The following is a 20,237-nucleotide window of genomic DNA, read 5'->3' on the forward strand; positions in this document are numbered from 1 at the left end:
CACGGGTTGTGGTCAAAACCAGGACCAACCCACACACAAGAAATAATAACCCTTTGATGACACTCACACACAAGTTTCCCAAATCTTTAGAGGCTGTCAGTGATTCATTTTCTTTTTCCAGCACTGAACGTGCTCTCGAGAAATATTTAACCCAAAAGGCGACTGGCAGACAATACCCCCAGTAGCCTGGGTTTGCCGGATCAACTCATGCTTGAGTTAATTTACTAAGTGACCTGTGGACCTGCATCCACTCACCAGAGAGGTAGAGCAAACACTTACAAGGTAAAAGGTAGTGATGTGTTTCACCCTGCGGCCTTATATGAGGCTTAATTAAGCTACAAAATGCTCGACGTGTCCAGTGTTGAAGGAATCTCTGTTTTGTGAACTAAAACTTCCAAGTTATTATTATTATTTTTTTTATGTTAGCTTAGCCATCATGCAAAATTTACTGGTGAAGCAGTTAATAAAACACACATATCCCATGGAAGGGTTTTGTACATTTCAGTCCTTACAAATAACAAAGCAATGATAAACCCTGCACGGTCCTGAGAGGAAGTTCCTTTGCTTCTTAAAGCTGCCAGTCCTGGCTCTTTGGGGGCTCATGTGTTATAAATTCTGGAAGCTCTTTTAGCTGCAGTTTGAGCATCAGGCGAATCTTCTTCCTCTTCCTCGGTTCGCTTGTGTTTTAAAAACAAGTCAGACTTTAAGAAGCGGCTGTAGCTGTCGTACTTCATGAGATTAAAGATCTAAGGAGGAAAAGAAAAAAGAGTCTGAAGGCTGAGGCTAATCCAGGCCATAAATAATCTCATCAGATAAGTATTGGATACCTACCATGTGCCAAAGAATACTAATACGTGCAAAGAACACACTAAGAAAGCTCAAATAAGCCATCTGCTAGACAAGGCAGATTTCCTGGAGATTTTTGGTCATTATGCAATAATCTCAATGGAATATATAGACAGTCACATGAACAAATATGCCTTTATTTTCCACGGAAATATAGATTCACACAGCACTAATTCAGACCCTTGTATCAAGAAGTCCTTCAAGACTCTCCCCTTTATTTGCCTAGATAACACAAGGATGTATTTCTCCAAGAGCTTGAGGCAGCCGGATAGAAACCATTTCTGCAGAGGCAGTGGTGTTAAAAAGATCACTGATATATCATATGATGCCAGTATTGTTAAGACTCCCAGTAAGTCTGGCATCCGAGATCTCAAACAAACCTATTATTGTGCCAAGAGTCAAAATGAGGCATGCTCACTGCAGGGCAGGACAGTCAAACTATGATCTTAGCAAGGGAACAGGCCCCAAATAAAGAACAGAGCAGCCAGCTGCAGCAGGCCAACATCTGTGCCATCAGACAGGCTGGGGAGCACATCCCCAGAATGAAACAACTCTAAGGTATGTCAGGTGAGCGAAGAAGACACCCGACAGAGCTGAAGTGCCCCAGATTAGAGGGCTGCCCCTGCCGGTACAGCAGACACTCAGAAGGCTGTCCACAGGCACAGTAGCTTCCTTTGGCTGCCACTGAACCTCTTCTGGGCCATGGTCCTTGTGACCAGCATTCATCTTCCCCCAATCCTGTGCCATCTGCCCTCCTCCCTTGTCCCAGGAAAGGACCTCCCTTGTCCCTTTTCCAGCTGTTGAGAAGTATGATCTCTTTCCCACCCCTCATCTTTCTCTCTCTCTCTCTCTCTCTCTCTCTCTCCCCCCCCCCTCAGACCTTTCCACTTAACTTTCAGTATGCTCTGCAACTAAAAATCCACACAGTTCACCCTGGTACACGGAACAACCAAGTGGAAAGTTCCAGAGATGTCTAGAATGTCGCTGACTGCCAGACGGGGTTGTCAAGTGGATGGTAAAACCCTGACATATTTTAAGGCTGCCCTCTCCCAACACACATACACTATTTTATAAATGAAACATCTGAGGGGGCCGGGCACGGTGGCTCACACCTGTAATCTCAGCACTTTGGGAGGTAGAGGCAGGTGGATCACTTGAGGTCAGGAGTTCAAGACCAGCCTGGCCAACATGGTGAAACCCCCGTCTCTACTAAAAATACAAAAATTAGCCGAGCGTGGTGGTACATGCCTGTAACCCCAGCTACTTGGGAGGCTGAGGCAGAAGAATCACTTGAACCTGGGAGGCAGAGGCTGCAGTGAGCTGAGATCACACCACTGCACTCCAGCCTGGGCAACACAGCGAGACTCTGTCTCAAAAAAATAAATAAATAAAATAAAATAAAAAATAAATAAACATCTGAGGGACTCAAAGGACTCAGAACATCTGCTTGGCAGATAGGAGGTGCTTCAGGAGGGAACTGGAACCCTCAAATTTTACACCTTCCTCTTCCCAAGATGGCTTCAACCACAGCAGAACCGCCTGAGTCACTGTACTAAAAACAGAGTCCACAACCCAGAGAAAGACCTGGGACTTCAGGTTTTCTTTAAACTGTTAAACTAGCGCCTGCCCATCCCCTGGTGCCCTTCTAGTCTTGCCCGAGTCCTCCAGCTGCTCAGCAAGGCCCTGCCTCCTTAAGGCCCTGTCCCATGCCACGCTAGAGCAATCATCTATCTTGTAGCCATCCTGGAATTCCAGGTGTGACTGTAATTTTCTGAGGTTTACAGAAAAAAAAAAAAAAAAATTTAATCCCAGAAAATACAAAAATCATAGCCGGGGGTGAGGTGGGGGATGAGAAACACCATTACTCCTTCAGGGTGTCCCACCAAGGTGCTAAGCAAGCGCCACCATCTGCCTTATTCAGCCCTTCCGAGCACAAGAGCCCCCAAGGGAAACTTTTCGAGGCTTACCTAGTTCAAAGTTTGCAATGAACGCTCAAATGTGACTAAAGAAACCAGTGGCACCAGGGTCCCGGCTGGCACCCAGCCTCAGTCCTGTGCCCACTCCCACCCCAGGTCCACGCAGACGGGACCCGCCACTCTGAGCAGGATGCGGTGCGACCCAGGCGTCTCGTGTGAAGTCTTTGCGCGTGGGAGAAGAACATCCTGTTTGCCTGTAGTGGCTCTGAGGCTCAGACTTCAAAGTAGAGAAGAAAAAAGGCTGGCGTTGGGGGCACCCAGGGCAGAGGAGGAGGGGGAGGGGAGGAGGCTGCTTCAGCTGGGAGGAAGCTCAGGGACTGCCCCGGGCTGGCAGGACTCGACCCTGAGATCCGGAGGCTGCCAGCAAGCTTGAGGGGAGGGGGCTGCAAACTATTTATTAAGAGCATAAGGGCCACTCCCTACTGGGGCAGGTGTGAAATGCCCTACAAGTACAGAAGTCCCTCAGGCAGAGGTTTCGTCCTCTGAGAGCCCTCGCCCATCTCCCACGCTGCTGCAGTGACTGGGAGGCAGCTGTGACCGCTGGACCCAGACAGCCTGGAGAAAGAGAGGATGTCACCCCCAAAGCCTTCATGTGCCTGGGCTGTGGGAAGCCCGATTGCTCTACATGGGGTGCGCAGGCAGACTTCTGACTGCCACCGGCCAAGGACCCCCTGGGCCTGGCTCAGGAGCACGCAGTAACAGGGTGCTCCTGGGACAGGGCTCAGCAAAGGTGACTTAGAGGATGGAGAATGCAACCAAGGCCGGGCGCGGTGGCTCATGCCTGAAACCCCAGTGCTCTGGGAGGGTGGGGGGGGGGATAGCTAAATCCTGTCTCTACTAAAACTATAAAAATTAGCAGGGCTTGGTGGCACCCACCTGCAGTCCCAGCTACTAAAGAGGCTGAGGTGGGATGATCACCTAAGCCTGGGGAGGTTGAGGCTGCATTGAGCTAGGATCACGCCACTGTACTCCATCCTGGGTGATAGAGTCAGACGTTGTCTCAAAAAAAAAAAAAAAAAAGAAAGAAAAATGCACCTACAACTTTCTTCCAAGAAAGCGGCCAGAGATAGTGTGCCCAGGTACTGGCCAGAGCCTCATCTGTCATAAGGAAAAGAGCTGTAACTGGGGTCCAGTAAATGTTTACCACTGACTGAACAGAAACCGTTCGCTGCGCAGCAGCAGAGGCTGGGGAACTGAACCCAGCTAGCACCCGGCCGCTGTGTCCTCCAGCCCCGCGCTGGGCAGCGTGTGGGCATTCTTTCCTTCAGTCCTCCCTCCAGCGCTCTGAAGACCCTGATTTGACAGAGGAGGAAACGAGGGGCTTAGGGGTTCCTCACAGTTCTGGAGGCTAGAAGTCCGAGGTCAAGATGCCGTCAGGGTTGGTTTCTCCTGAGGCCGCTCTCCTTGGCTTGCAGACCACACCTTCTCCCTGCGTCTTCACGGGGTCTCCCGGGTGCAGGTGTATCCTTCCCTCCTTTTCTTACAAGGACACCAGTCAGACTGGATTAGGGCCCACCTCAATGTCCTCGTTTAATGTTAATTACCCCTTTAAAGGTCTATCTCCAAATAAAGTCACATTCTGGGGATTAGGACTTCAACATATGAATTAGGGAGGGGAGCACAGGTCAGCTCATAACAATGAGCAAAAGAGACGGGCGGGAGGCCAGCCCGGGCAGGCTCTGGAGCCCCTACTCCCAACCATGAGGCCATCTGCCACTTGCATGGCAGGACAATAAAAACGAGGGCTGCAAAGAGAGCAACATGGAAAACTGCCCGTGAATGTTAAATGACTGATGCTAAATTTTTAAAACACACCCTGTCTAAAAACAATGATCCCAAATACGTTCTTTTTTGTTGTTGCTGTTTGTTTTTTTGAGATGGAGTCCCACTCTGTCACCCAGGCTGGAGTGTGGTGGCGCGATCTCGGCTCACTGCAACCTCCGCCTCCCGGGTTCAAGCGAGTCTCCCACTTCTGCCTCCTGAGTAGCTGTGATTACAGGCGTGCGCCACCATACCCAGCTAAGTAGAGACAGGGTTTCACCATGTTGACCAGGCTGGTCTCAAACTCCTGACCTCAGGTGATCCACCCTCCTAGGCCTCCCAAAGTGCTGGGATTACAGGCGTGAGCCACCGCACCTGGCTCCAAATACATTCTTTAAGAGTGTATCCATGTGTCTAAGTGAGAAACAAATGTCCCTAAAGGTCAGTAGTGGGGTAAGTGGTGCTCCCCTAAACTTACGTTCACCTGGAATCTCAGAATTGACCTCATTTGAAAAGAGGGTTGGAAAAGGGTCTCAAAATGAAATCACACTGCATTTAGGGTAGGCCCTAAATCCAAGGACTGGGTGTCCTCATCAGAGGAGGAGGGGACACAGAGAGACACACCAAGGGAAGAAGGCATGTGAAGGCAGAGGCAGACATCGGTGATGCAGCCATGCGCCAAGCAGCGCTAAGGAGTGCCGGCAGCCACCAGCAGTCTGGAAGCTGAAGGGGCAAGGAAGTACCCCCAACACCCCCCCGCCACCGCCCACCAGAGCCTTTTGGAGAACAGGGCCCTGCCAACACCGTCATGTCAGATTTTCAATGTTTCTGCTGAGCGAATGCGTTTCTGCTGTTTGAAGCCACTTGGCCTGGGGTCATTGCTTACGACAGCCCAAGGAGGCTCATCGAGTCCTCTTTTTGATTTTACCTCACCCCTGCTCAAACACAGAAAATGAGATGGGCCTAGGGGTCCCAGACAGTTCCAACAAGCAGGGCTCCCTGAGGGGGAGAAATGACCTCACCAGGGCTGGACTGTGATGGGCACCTGAACAACATGGTCAGACTCCTTAAGTGTCCATAAGGAAGAGAAAGAAGAAAATGGAGCCATCTGGGCTAAGCGGGAGGCTGCAGGTGACTGGAAGACACGGCAGCAGAGCTGAGGCAGCCATCCGTCCAACGAGCGGCTGCTGGTGAAGCGGAAAACTCAAGTTGGCAGCTGAGCTGCATTCTGTATCTTTTTTTTTTCTTTTATTGGCCAAGACAGCTGCGGCTTAGCAAGGTTTGGGGTTTTGGCAGCCCCACATCTGCGAGCTGCACGCCTGGACTGTAAACTGTTTAGCATCGTTGCCTTGGGATCCAATCCTACAGGCCGCTGGAAGTGAGATTCAGACAAAAACGAGGAGGGAGGCTTCCTGCAGATGTGCAGCTCTGTACAACCGTCCCGCAATACCAGGTCTTTATATCGCCAAACCACCTCCTCTCCAGATCCCAGACGTGGCCATGACCAAGCAGGATTTGCCTTCCGGAAAGAAAAATATCCACGCAGTGCTCCAACTTCAGACTGTTCAAAACGTGCCGCTCCAGGAAAGGACGTCGCCCTGACGCACACTCAGCTGTGTAAAAACGAGGAGCTCAACCAGCCTTGGAGGCCCCTCTGGGAATGTTGCGTCTGTCTCCATTCATTGCATTTCAAGCCTAATAAATATTTTAACACTTCTCAGAAGACAAGTACAGAAGACCTAAACAAAACACGCATCCTCTCTTCTCTTCAAAACCCTCCGCCATGTTATTTCAGGCACGAGAAGAAAACATCATTCCTTAAGGCAATGCAAGTTTAGTTAGTGGGATATCATATTTGCTTTAAGAACTTGGTTTCGTTTTTACAGGAAAATGGCTGAAGAAAGGTGGAAGCACTGCCGTCTCTGAATTGCGGCTCTAGAAGGCGTCCTCTCTCCACGTACATGGACTACAGACGGGCTTGTGTACCCATGCGAGGAGACACAAAGGGAGAAAAAAGGAAGCTCCTGTCCCTCCAGCCCTCAGAAGTGGCTGGGCATTGACAAGGCTGTTGGGGCAAGGCGCAAACAGGCATGTACCCACCCCCTCAAGTAAAGACCACCTCCCTTTCAAGTGGGAACTTGCTGCACCCAGGAGGAGGTCTGAGGGCAGCTGGCAGAGAGCAGATGAGCAGACGAAGCAGCTCAAGTCAGCCCTTGCCCCAGAGCGCCAGGACGGGCCACACAGAAGGTTCCATTGTCTTGCATGGTGCTCCAGCTTCATAGACAGACCAGCCAGAGATGACAGTGTGCCAGGGGTGGGACTGGAAATCCAGAAGGAGTCTGGACACAACACGATCAGAGAGACCTTGCTTGGATGAAATCCCCTCCCAAGCTCACGGGTTCAGTGCCGTCACACGTGTGGAGCCCATTGTTCGGATTGTTTTTTCTGCAGTCCATACGACTCAAATTCCAGGCCCAAATGACACGACTCACTTTCTGCTGGGGGTGAAGGCATTTTAATATTGCCTTTTGCCATCAGAAGGGGAGTTGAATGCCCCGCTGAGTGCCACTCTCCCCTCCTCTTCCCCCAAATACCTTTTTTTTTTTTTTTTTTCTGAGACGGAGTCTTACTCTGTCGCCAGGCTGGAGTGCAGTGGCGTGACCTCGGCTTACTGCAACTTCCGACTCCCTGATTCAAACAACCCTCCTGCCTCAGCCCCCCAGGTAGCTGGGATTACAAGCATGTGCCACCACACCCAGTTAATTTTTGTATTTTTAGTAGAGATGGGGTTTCACCACGTTGGCCAGGATGGTCTCAATCTCCTGACCTCATCATCCTCCCACCTCAGCCACCCAAAGTGCTGGGATTACAAGCGTGAGCCACCGTGCCCAGCACCAAATACCATTTTAAAGTTGCAAGAAACATCTCAAAGTATCTCGAATACTGCCCTTCCCGCCGTGACCCTTGCGAGGCAGATGGCTATGGTGTATGCAGACAGCCAACCTCCCTTCCGTTTGAATAAAAAACCACACCTGCCTTTTCTGGCGGAGCATGCTGGAAAATACTCATTTCTGCCCTGCGTTTGATCTTTTGGAGCATATGTCACCTGGCACCCATAAGACTGACACATCCTAAGTCCCTTGCTCTGGCCACCACCACAGCCTCTGCCACCACCCAGGAGAGGGGACCAGGGTCATGCAGGGGCACTCAGGCCCAGGTCCCATGTGGAGAAATAATAGAGCTGGGTAGAGAATGGGCCCCCAAATGTCCGCCACAGGCCGGACAGCCCCTCTCACCCTCCCAGGCCCTCAATAGCTGGTCCACCCCTCTTACTTATGTTGAAAAAGGAAGCATTTCTCACCTCTTACTTTCTGCGGAAACTCAAAAGAAACTGCATTGCTAAAAAGGGACCCCATTCATAGCTCCTTTCTCTGTCAAGGATGTGGCTGGGAGCACTGGCATCTCACCCAAGCCTTTTCCTTTTTTTTTTTTTTTTTTTTTGAGACAGAGTTTCACTCTGTCGCCCAGGCTGGAGTGGAGTGGCGTGATCTCAGCTCACTGCAACCTCTGCCTTCTAGGTACAATCGATTCTCCTGCCCCACCTTCCCAAGTAGCTGGGATTATAGGCACATGCAACCGTGCGCAGCTAATTTTTGTATTTTTAGTGGAGACGGGGTTTCACCACATTGGCCAGGCTGGTCTCAAACTCCTGACCTCAGGTGATCCACCCACCTCAGCCTCCCAAAGTGCTGGTTTTCCATTTTTTTTGTAAGCACCAAAGGTTAAGGACTTCTTTTTGAGTGGAGAAGGCCACCTCATCTCTGCTTTTCCAGGCTAGAGTTTAGCACCAGACCCAAAGCCCGGGGAAGGCATCCTAATAGACGCAAAATCTGCTTATTTATTTATTTATTTTGAGATGGAGTTTCACTCTTGTCACCCAGGCTGGAGTGCAATGGCATGGTCTCAGCTCACTGCAACCTCCGCCTCCTGGGTTCAAGCGATTCTCCTGCCTCAGCCTCCTGAGTAGCTGAGATTACAGGTGTGCGCCACCACGCCCAGCTAATTTTTTTGTATTATTCATAGAGACGAGGTTTCACCATATTGGCCAGGCTAGTCTCGAACTCCTGACCTCAGCTGATCCACCTGCCTCGGCCTCCCAAAGTGCTGGGATTATAGGCGTGAGCCACTGCACCCGGCCCAAAATCTGCTTTTAAGTGTAGGCATGGAGACCCGTGATATTCACGGAAGAAGAATGAACACCCCACTCCCCCAAACCCATGCCCTTCTCTTCCATGGACTGAGAAAACCACGAAGCTGCCATGTGCAATGATCTGGACCTTTCTATCTTCATCAAGCTCATGGCTGTTCCAGACCATGCTGTGCTATAGAACTTAAACCAAAGGCTTCTGAGCAAGAAAGATGTATAAACTGGGGCTAAGAAATGTGCCAGAGGAGAATTTTGTTTTAAATCTTTCATATGGAACAACTGTAATTCACTGAGCAGACTTCAATGTGTTCCATTCTTCAATGTTTGAGTAGAGCCTGAAAGGACCAATGATGTCATCGATTTCCCGCTGGGGAGAGAGGGGGAGGGGCAGCACTGGGGGATCCTAACTTTTCACTTCATACCCTCCTGGATACATGAATTTTTTTTATCTTAACAATGAGCATGTACTAATTTAACAATTTAAGATAATTTTGGGCCAGACACTGTGATTCACGCCTGTAATCACAGCAGCACTTTAGGAGGCCAAGGCTGGAGGATTGCTTGAGCCCAGGAGTTCAAGACCGGCCTGGGCAACATAGTAAGACCCCACCCCTAGAAAAGTATATTTTAAAAATTAGCCAAGTGTGGTGGCACACGCCTATAGTCCCAGCTACTTGGCAGTCTGAGGTTAGAGGATGGCTTGAGCCTGGGAGGTCAAGGCTACAGTGAGCCATGATGGTGCCACTGTATTCCAGCCTAGATGACAGGGGGAGCCCCAGCATAAAAAAAAATTAAAATAGGCAGGGCACAGAGGTTCATGCCTGTAACCCCAGCACTTTGGGAGGCTGAGGTGGGCACATCACTTGAGGTCAGTTCATGAATACCCCCGCTTCACAAATGAGAAAAGCCAGGCACAGAGAGGGAGCAAGTCTTGCCCGCAATCTCACAGTAACTACATTCTAAAGTGAAAGAAGGCTGGGCACAGTGGCTTATGCCTCCAATCCCAACACTTTGGGAGGCCAAGACGGGAGGATTGCTTGAGGCCAGGAGTTTGAGACCAGCCTGGGCAACATAGTGAGACCCCATCTTTACAAAAAATAAAAATAAAAAAATAGCCGAGCCTGGTGACACTCGCCTGCAGTATCAGCTACTTGGGAGGCTGAGGTGGGAGGATTGCTTGAGCCCAGGAGGTCAAGGCTGCAGTGAGCCAAGATCACACCACTGTACTCTAGCCTGGGTGACAGAGTGAAACCCTGACTCAAAAAAATAAATAAATAAAGTCAAAGAAGTTGGGGGTAGGGGCAGCAGGGGGAGTCAGATCTAAGGAAGTAAGATTGTGGTTATCAGAGAGTGACTTTTTAACACCAGGGCATTGAACGCTCATACGCTGCTTTGCAGCACAGCTCAGAGAGGTAGCAGAGGATTTGCCCAAAGCCCCATGTTACAGATGAGGACTCGGAAGCCACAGTAAGAAACAGAACCCTCCTGGGGTCAGACAGAGGCAAGGCTGGGCTAGAAGCCCCCACTTCTGCCTCTGGTGCTCAGGGCCAAGCTCGTGCACTGTCATAATGGTGATGAATCTGGGAGCTCCATATCCAGGGACTATTGGACAGGGGGAGAGAGGGAAGGGGAAAGTGGGGAGGGGCAGAGGTCAGGCCACTCCCACCCACCATACAAATGGTGAGCCAAGGTCAGGAGGTCAGGGTTTCACAGCTGACTTTCTAGTAACAGAGCTGTCTCTGCACTGAGCCATCCACCTTCTCTTGCCCAGCTGGTGTGACAGGCACAGCCCTGAGCTAGGGACCTGAGCCAAGGTGCTCAGGCTCTAAGAGGTCCAAGACTTACCAGCCCAACCAGCACATTCTATAAACAGCCACTGTTCACATCCCTGCAATTAAACTGTCTGCCACAGCCTTGGGGCCTGACCCAGCCAGTCCCTCCCAACTGAGCTTCCACCACCCCCTCATTTGCTGCATTCCGATGACAACGCTGACCCCCAACACACCTGCTGCCCCTGCCTGGGGGCCTTTGCGCTTGCCTCTCCTTGGAAGGTCCTGGCTCCCAGGTCCTCTCATCCAGATCCCGCTTGCCATTCAGGTCCCAGTCGCCTCTCCAGGGAGCCCTCCTTGAGCACCGACCCTAGCAGGCCCCTCCCAGTCCCTCTCAGCCCATCCCCTGCTGCATTTCCTTCTTAGCATTGATCTTTCTCTGCCCTCCTTGGTGGGGCGGATGCTGATTTCCCTGTTCCTAGCACAGTCCCTGGTACAGAGTAGGGCCTCAATTCATAATTGTAGCATAAAGGAATAAATAAAACAACAAATCCACAAACCAGCAGACCAACCAGGACAGAATCAAATCTCCCAGGAACAGATGTTTTTGTTTTTGTTTTTTTGAGATGGAGTCTCACTCTGTCGCCCAGGCTGGAGTGCAGTGGCGCGATCTTGGTTCACTGCAAGCTCCGCCTCCCGGGTTCACGCCATTCTCCTGCCTCAGCCTCCCGAGCAGCTGGGACTACAGGTGCCCGCCACCACTCCGGCTAATTTTTTGTATTTTTAGTAGAGACGGGGTTTCACTGTGTTAGCCAGGATGGTCTGGATCTCCTGACCTCATGATCTGCCCAACTCGGTCTCCCAAAGTGCTGGGATTACAGGCAGGAGCCACCGTGCCCGGCCGGAATATACGTTTTTAAAGAAGAAGAGACACTATAAGGAACTGCAATTCCCTGAAGAATTTTTTTGTAAGGTAGCCCCCTTCCTTCCTGCTTCCTCCAACCTAAATTCGTCCAACAGCAGCCTCTGACTCTAGGCTAACGTACTAAGGAAATACCCACAGTACCACCTTGTGCCTCTCCTGGCTTTGCCACCAAAGGGCTGGGCACACCAAGCTTGCAGAACTGAATTAAATCAGAGAACCATCTTGCCGCTTACATGAATTTCCCAGGTAGCAGTTTTAAGCCCCTCAAGCTTCTCTTAAGATGCCTCTGGCTGGACACAGTAGCTCACACCTGTAATCTCAGTAGTTTGGGAGGCCGAGGCGGGTGGATCACTTGAGGCCAGGAGTTTGAGACCAACCTGGCCAACATGGTGAGATGCCATCTCTACTAAAAATACAAAAATTAGCCTAGCCTGGTGGCACACGCCTGTAATCCTAGCTAACAAGGAGGCTGAGGCAGGAGAATCACTTGAACCCGGGAGGCAGAGGCTGCAGTGAGCAGAGATGGCACCACTGTACTCCAGCCTGGGTGACAGAACGAGACTATGTCTCCAAAAAAAAATGTTTGTGATGAAGTGCTCATTAAAATGAATAATGCATTCTTCACATAATACGCTAACCTCAATTTAACTTCTACTGGATGGTTTGGGGTCACCAGGCTCACTTATCATGTCACTGTCCAAAAGTGCAGGGATGCCCATGGTGTGGCGTGTGGCATTGGAGGTCCCCACGCCCAGGGGCTCAGGCCTCGATGCCGTGCTTGTGCTCAGTGTCATTTCTGTGTCCTCCCTAGCTGTCAGTGGTCACCTCTTGCTGCTCATCACTCCATAGTCTCTACCACAACTTCAAATCTGCTATGAACCGAAAAACCTGTTAGAACTGTGTGCAAAGCAAGAATAAACAGGACCTGACTGAAAACTCTTGAAGCTCTCCTTTAAACAGGGTGCATGGGAGTGGGCTCATCCAGCCTGGGGCTCAGGGAAGATTTTCCCGTCCTTCTAGGTTCCAGCTGTGCCCTACAAAGTCAGAGCTGCCCTCCTAGAAGCTCAGAGAGCAGCGGCGCCCGACATGCACGTGGTGATGAGGAGCTAAGTCCCGGGGCAGGGCGGTGGTGCTGAACACACGGAAAGCGGCTGCTCTGAGGCTCCACCATGAAGCCTAGCAGCGCTCAGCAAAGCCAAAGCCACGGGAGAGGCTTTTGAAAGTTCCGTGAAATCCTGTGGCTCCAAACATGTTCCCCTCAGCTTCAATCTCCTTCACTTAGGAAAACAGAGCTCTCAAGGGAGCCTTTGCAAGAAACAAACCGGGGCTAGTGCTGAGCACGCATTTTGACAGTTACAGCAAGGACCCGGAGAGAGAGTTTTCAAAGCAAAATGGAACCCAGGGGCCCTTCACCTGGAGACTCACTGTGAAATCGGCTCTGATTCCAAATACCTTGTTTTCACCCAGTTATGCCTTAGGAGGCAAGGTCGTGGCTCTTTCTCTCTATCCAATTAAAACACTCTTTTGCTTTTTTTTTTTTTTTGAGATGGAGTCTCACTCTGTTGCCCAGGCTGGAGTGCAGTGGCACTATCTCGGCTCAGTGCAGCCTCAGCCTCCCAGGCTCAAGCAATTCTCCTGCCTCAGCCTCCCGAGTAGATGGGATTACAGGCGCCCAACACCACGCCTGGCTAATTTTTGTATTTTTAGCAGAGAGGGGGTTTCACCATGTTGTCCAGGCTGGTCTGGAACTCCTGACTGTAGGTGATCCACCCGCCTTGGCCTCCCAAAGTGCTGGGATTACAGGCATGAGCGACTGAGCCCAGCCTTCCAAGAAAAGGTTTTGAACACCAGAGTATAACAGTACTTGCTTTACATTCAACAGTTTGGACTGCACATCTGTTTGGTGTGCATAAACACATACATTATTATTACATTTATTAGGCCACATCTGTTAGGGGCATGTGCATACATTTATTTATAGAAAAAAGATGGAAAATCTACAGATCAAGTGCTATTTGGTGGTTATCTCCAAGTGTGCAATCATGCAATAAAGAAATGATTTCTTCTTTATATTTTTGTTTTCCAAGTTTTTTTTCTTGAGCATGCGTGATGCTTACAGTTGGATAATAAATTATTTTTTAAAATTTTTCTGAGGCTGGGCGTGGTGGCTCTTGCCCGTGATCCCAACACTTTGGGAGGCCGAGGCTGGAGAATTGCCTGAGCTCAGGAGTTCAAGAACAGCCTGGGCAATATAACGAGAGCTCATCTCTACAAAAAAAATACAAAAATTAGCTGGGAATGGTGGCGCACACCTGTGGTCCCAGCTACTTGGGAGGCTGAGGTGGGAGGATCACTTGAGCCTGGGAGGCCAAGGTTGCAGTGAGCCGTGTTCATGCCACTGTGCTCCAACCTGGGCAACAGAGGGACATCTTGTCTCAAAAATAAATAAATAAATAAATAAATAAATAAATAAATAAAATTCTTTGTCATTAAAAAAAGAAAAAAAAACAACAATCAGCCTCTGTCCCCTGTGTTTCTTCCTTTCTGTGCTGGCTAAGCCTCCCGCTGAATGAGTCGAAGGGGCATGCCTAGTCATAAGGTCCAGCTCCATTCTGAGCTGTTGGGCAGGCGAGCCGGATCTCAGAGCCTGCAGTGCTACCACATGGAGTCAGAACTCTCCCATTCCTCATCCTACCTTGGCTCCCGCAGTCCTGGGAAGTCAGATGATCTGCATTCACAAAGCCTTTCCAATCCCTCCGCTCCAGGGGCCTCTCCGAGCTTTGAGAGACATCAAGAGGCTGCCCAGGAGCCTGGCAGAGCAACACAGACCACGGGGGTCACAGGGGAGCATGGTCTTTGAAGGCAGATGGACTAGAAGGAATCTGGCTTCCAGCACTTTCTGCTCCCTGCATGACTTAATGGTAACAAACCACTTAATCTCCCTGAACCTTGCTTTTCTCATCAGCAAAATGAGAATAATAATACTCACTGGAGATAAAATGAGACAGTACACACCAAGTGTGGCATCAGGCTCAAATGGGCAATCCTAAATGGTAGTTAGGGCCAGGCGTGGTGGCTCACGCCTGTAATCCCAGCACTTTGGGAGGCCGAGGCGGGTGGATCACTTGAGGCCAGGAGTTCAGGACCAGCCTAGTCAACACGGTGAAACCTCATCCCTACTAAAAATACAAAAAATTAGCCGGGCGTAGTGGTATAGGCCTATAATCCCAGCTGGTAGGAAGGCTGAGGCAGGAGAATCGCTTAAACTCAGGAGGCGGATGTGGCAGTGAGCTGAGATGGAGTCACTGCACTCCAGCCTGGGCCACAGAGTGAGACTTCATCTCAAAAAAAAAAAAAAAAAAAACCCAGAAAGTCCAGGTGCAGTGGCTCACACTGGTAATCCCAGTACTTTGGGAGGCTAAGGTGGGTGGATCACTTGAGGTCAGGATTTCGAGACCAGCCTGGCCAACATGGTGAAACCCTGTCTCTATTAAAAATATAAAAATTAGCCGGGCATGGTGGCGGGCACCTGTAATTCCAGCTACTCAGGAGGCTGAGGCAAGAGAATCGCCTGAACCTGGGAGGTGGAGATTGCAGTGAACCAAGGTCGAGCCATTGCACTCCATCCTGGGAGACAGAGTAAGACTCGGTCTAAAAAAAAAAAATGCCGGGCATGGTGGCTCACGCCTGTAATCCCAGCACTTTGGGAGGCCAAGGTGGGCGGATCATGAGGTCAGAAAATCGAGACCATCCTGACTAACACGGTGAAACCCTGTCTCTACTAAAAATACAAAAAGATTAGCTGGGTGTGGTGGCGGGCGCCTGTAGTCCCAGCTACTCGGGAGGCTGAGGCAGGAGAATGGCATGAATCTGGGAGGCGGAGCTTGCAGTGAGCGGAGATTGTGCCACTGCACTCCAGCCTGGGCGACAGAGCGAGACTTTGTCTCCAAAAAAAAGGAACAAAAACAAAACCAAAAACGAAATGGTACTTAGTGCTGTCATTATTGAGAATACCGAGAGCACAGTGGTCTGTACAGGTTCTCAACCCTGGCTGCACTTTAGAGTGTCTTAGGGAGCTTTGAAAAGATTCTGAGGACCAGGCTGGGGTCGATATCCCCATATGGCTACAGTCACAAAAACTGCCTTTTCCCCATACATTCCACTCCTTTTGCCACCGCAAATCAACGCCCATGGAAATCCTTCCTACTGGTTCAAAGTCACCACTTCCAGGAGGCCCACTGCAAGTCTCCTTTAATAGCCAAATGTGAATCAGAATTCACATAGAATACGCTGCCCGATGCTAACCTTTTCATTATGACTCGGGCTACATGACGAACTATTAATAGCTTACAGTATGGGGCCACTAAAAGTATGTGGCGGTGTCTGGATATTTGCACAGAAACAGCCTGTTTCTCCTGCCACTTTGAGTTCTCCTGCTTGCTTTCTGGAGTTTTCCATCTATTCTTACCTTCAGCAATTATAGGTTGCTTTCTCAGTACAGGCTCCTCAAATAGCTCCAGCCCCCGCTCTAATCTGGATAGAGAAGGCAGATAAACCTGCCAGTCCAAACTGTGTGTAGACCAAGAGTAAACAGGCCTGGGGAGACTCCTGTGGGGCAAATCTCGAGCTTAGGATTCCAGTCCCCGCTGTCCCCAACCATGGCCCCTCAGTGTACCTTGGTCTGCCCGGCTGGATGAGATGGTTTCCCGGGAGTCTAACATTGGGTGTTTCACTAAATTCTTCCAGGCCTGGAATTAATGTAGGTTTTCAAATCAAGGCGCAGGCAGGGAAGTCAGGTTACCTGGTCCTGGAGTTTCTGGAACATCAGAGGGTGCGGTTCTTCCAGGATCTTCTCGTTGAGCCGAGACTGCCCCTCCACGTTGACCTGTGATGAGGCCTTGCTGGACAGAAAGGTCATGTAGATCTCCTTTGCCTTTTCCTGCATCTGGAGGAGACAGATGGGGTCTGTGTGCTATCTGCACACACAGCCTTCCCAGCCTGAGCCCTGCTCTCCCCTCCAGCCAGGCCCACAGGAGCTGCTGTGGCCAGAGAAAGGCACCCCCCACAGCCCGGGGGCTCTCAGGCCACTCCAGAGAGAATTTCTATATGGGAGAACTTGCACTGCCAAGCCCCTACCCCGCAGCCACATCTCCTGGAACAAAATTGCTGCATTAACCATCCAGAAGCCATGACAGAAAGAATCCTGGCCCACAGAGAGCACTCAGTACCATTTACAACCATCCTGTGGCCGGGCACAGTGGCTCACGCCTGTAATCCCAGCACTTTGGGAAGCCAAGTCAGGTGGATCACCTGGGGTCAGGAGTTCGAGACCAGCCTGGCTAACATGGTGAAACCCCATCTCTACTAAAAACACAAAAATTAGCCAGGCATGGTGGTGCATACCTGTAATCCCAGCTACTTGGGAGGCTGAGGCAGGAGAATAGCTTGAACCCAGGAGACAGAGGTTGCAGTGAGCTGAGATTGCACCACTGCACTCCAGCCTGGGCGACAGAGTGAGACTCCATCTCAAAAAAAAAAAAAAAAATCAAGTGAAAGTATGCACGCCTATCCCTACCAGTTATCCAGTGCCCACTAGGCCGCAGACACCTGCTGGGAGGCATCCCATTTCCTTAATCCCCTGGACATGCAGCAAAGGGCACTTTCCTGTTAGTGCCACTCTCCCCATGAGGACACAGAGGTCAGGAGAGGTGGCGTGGCTTATCTGAGAGCTTCTGGGAGCCTTAGGACTGTTTGGCTCCAAGGCCTCTGAATTCTGCTCAGTTCCACTTCTGCAAGACACATCGGCCCCTCCAGGTTGTGCGGTCTGCGGCCTTCCCAGGCAGGGTGATTTCCTTTTAGGTAACGAGATACTGAGCACAGGCAGTGGAGAAAACACTCGCTGCCCGCCCTCAAGTCCCGAGTGCAGTCCTGCTGGGAAGCAGGAGCCCCGATAGGTACCGGTTTCCTGTTCCACTCGAAACTAACCGAGGCGGGCTCAGGAGCACTCACGGATGGTAAGGAGATGACTTCACAGTAAGAACTGTGTCTTCAGGACAGCACGCCTCAGGGCGAGGCTGCAGGCGCAGGAGCCTTCTCCAGAACCTCCCCTGAGGGCTCGATTTTCTCTTAGAGAAAGGAGACTTCCTGTGCTCACACCTCACCAACAGCAAAAACGGGGCTGTTTCTCTGAACGTTAGACTCTAAAGCATGACCTTACCCTACAGAGCAAGGCAGACAACAAATGCCTCTAAAATGCAGTCACACAGCTACGACATATGTGTGCAGGGGCGCCTGGAAAACTGCCTTTCTCTCCAAGAGCCCACCTGGGGCTCCACATGTGCTGTGGCGCTTGGTTTGGGAAATCCCAAGCTCTGCAAACCTTCTGCCCTTAAGGAAACCACCAGAAGGTTTTGATAGCTGGTGCATGAAAGGAAGGAAGAGGATCCCTTTTCAGTTCAGGGCACTGAGGACAAAAGATCCTGAGAAGCCGCGGCCTGGCCATGTCCTGTTCTGCGAGAAAGCAAGCCTCGCCAGCACTTGCAGGGAGATGGCCCAGGCTGGGTGCACACCGAAAGCCATGCTGTCCACCCTGCCTTTACTGTCAATAGGAGCAATGAATTGATGCCAGACTCAGTGACACAGGAGTCTCTCCAGACAAGTGTGGCTATTTAAGGGACAGGTCTGGGGACCATCCTCGAGACCCAAGGGGGTGGCACTTAGGAGCTGGCCCTGCTGTCCTCTCTAAGACCCACCAGCTCCATGAAGCCACAGCCTCCCTCCCACCACCCCCATTCCGTCAGGAAGCGACGCTTTTGGAAAACCACTTCCTGTGTTAAAGCCACTTCGTGAAAGGAGAATTTCAGCCAGGCAGATGAGCAAACTCCATGCAGAGGTCTGGGGGTAGAAATCACTTTAGACCTCCCCTCCGCTTGAACATTTATATGCACACACACACGCACACACGTGCACACACGCACACACATACACACATGAATCCAGGATATCTTGAGTGATTCTGAAATAGAAAAGTGCAATGAATGGCTTGAGTCTTTGAGGTGGGGCAGAAGGGGCCGGGGGAAAGAAAGTAGGTTCTGGTGACTGCAGGTAGATAAGCCTTGAGGATCTCAGCCCTGCCCTCTCCCACCAGCTGTCCCTCCCGAGCCTGTGTGAGAACAGTGTCGGGGTCCAGGCCCTGGCTGACCAGCTTCAGACCGTAAGCGGCTGCAGGGCTCAGCTTATCTCGGCAGAGCTAGGAAGTGTGACTGAAAAGGGAAACCCTGAGACGGCGACCACAAGCCAGTCACGGGAAGGCCTGGTGTCCAGACCGAGAACAGGAGCAGAAAAGAAGAACCAGTCTCTGGAGCTATTTTGGTAGATTTTTCCAGAGCTTTGTTAACCCTATTCTAGCTACTGTCAGGGCAGGCACAGAGCTGGTGGAGTTGATTCTGTGTCTGTGGCCTGGAAGGGTGGCTGACTTCTCTTCCATGGCCCTGACACACGTGGCTGGCCACAGCCTGGACCAGAGAGCCCCTTTCTCCCTGGGGAGACCCGAAGTGTCCAGCATCTGAGGCTATCCTGGCAGGCACTGGAGAAGGGTCCCACCTGAGCCCATCCACTCGGGGACTGCCCATAAAGCACCTGCACCCCAGTGAGCACCTTCCAGGCACCCCACAAGGCTGGGGCCCTTCTTTGAGGCCTGGCAGTGCCTCAGCTGTGACAATGCTCAGCCAGACGCCAGCTCTCGAACCCCACTCCCATCCCATCTGCTGGCCTCCGGCTCCCCTCCACCCCGTCTTCTTCCAGAGATGGAATGTGGGAGATAATTCCTAGGAAAATGAAAGGATCAAGACACTAACTTTACTAATATCAATTTCAGAAAGAGAAAGAGGCAAAGAAAATATCCAATAAATGATACGAGAATATTTTCAAGAACTGGCTCAGGAAACGGGAAGCAGTCGGAGGAACAGCAGATGACTTGGCAGAGACTCAGAAGAATGAACTCAAGCCCCTGCACGGGTGAGGAGGGGGTGCCGACGAGAAGCGCGTCCAGATGGCAGGAGCTCAAGGGCATCGGGTAGCCCAATGGAATTGATGAGGGCGGCAGAAAGAAGCCATCAGACCTCCAGGTCTTCCACCCCCACCACCAACCCTGAGCAGTCAGGTGGCTCCCTCCCCACCTTCAACAGAAGAGTCGAGTTTTCTTTTCTAAAGAAACAGACCCAGGGAGGTTCCAGAACAGAGGCACAGAGGATGGCAAGAATGAGATGCCCAACACAATAAAGGGATTCAGGGAAATTCCAAATATAGACCCGCCAGGAAACTTCTCCTGACACAGTTAATTAGAAATATGTTTAGTTTAGGAACACATCAGGCTTGTGGCCCCCTAGGAACAGACTAGAGGGCCCTTGTCTGGAGAAAACAAAAAAGCAGGAAAAACTCAATAGGAGGATCTGAAGATAAAGTCAAAATCTCCAAAAGCCAAAAAAAAAAAAAAAAAAAAAATTTTTTTTAAATAGGAAGAATAAAACATGAAATTAAGGGCTCAATGCATCAGTGAAAGGTCATCATTGGAAAAGAGACCAGAGACAATGGAAGGAAAAAAAGTTACCAAAATGATGATAATAATAATAACAACATAAGACCATTTCCTGGAACTACAGATTTCCAGATTATAAGGCTCCACAAAGAATTCACACAATGAATGAACCCTGCCTCTGCCTCCAAAGCCCCTGACTGAAGAGTTTTAGAATACT

At 50.6% G+C, this 20,237-nt stretch overlaps 1 protein-coding gene across 2 annotated transcripts in view; it reads right to left on the reverse strand.

The window, feature by feature from the left end:
* Positions 1-354: 354 nt before the first annotated feature.
* RGS10 (regulator of G protein signaling 10) overlaps positions 355-20,237 on the reverse strand; it is a 42,267-nt gene continuing 22,384 nt past the window's right edge. For both annotated transcript variants that reach the window (XM_025397850.1, XM_025397851.1), the window contains exons 4-5: positions 16,286-16,429; positions 355-746 (exon numbers count right to left, since the gene is read on the reverse strand). In XM_025397850.1, coding sequence (XP_025253635.1) covers positions 600-746; positions 16,286-16,429 — 291 coding nt within the window. In that variant the 3' untranslated portion in view covers positions 355-599. The remainder of the gene's footprint in view (positions 747-16,285; positions 16,430-20,237) is intronic.

The sequence above is a fragment of the Theropithecus gelada genome, chromosome 9 (assembly GCF_003255815.1).
Source record: "Theropithecus gelada isolate Dixy chromosome 9, Tgel_1.0, whole genome shotgun sequence".
In the NCBI taxonomy this organism is placed as follows: Eukaryota; Metazoa; Chordata; class Mammalia; order Primates; family Cercopithecidae; genus Theropithecus; species Theropithecus gelada.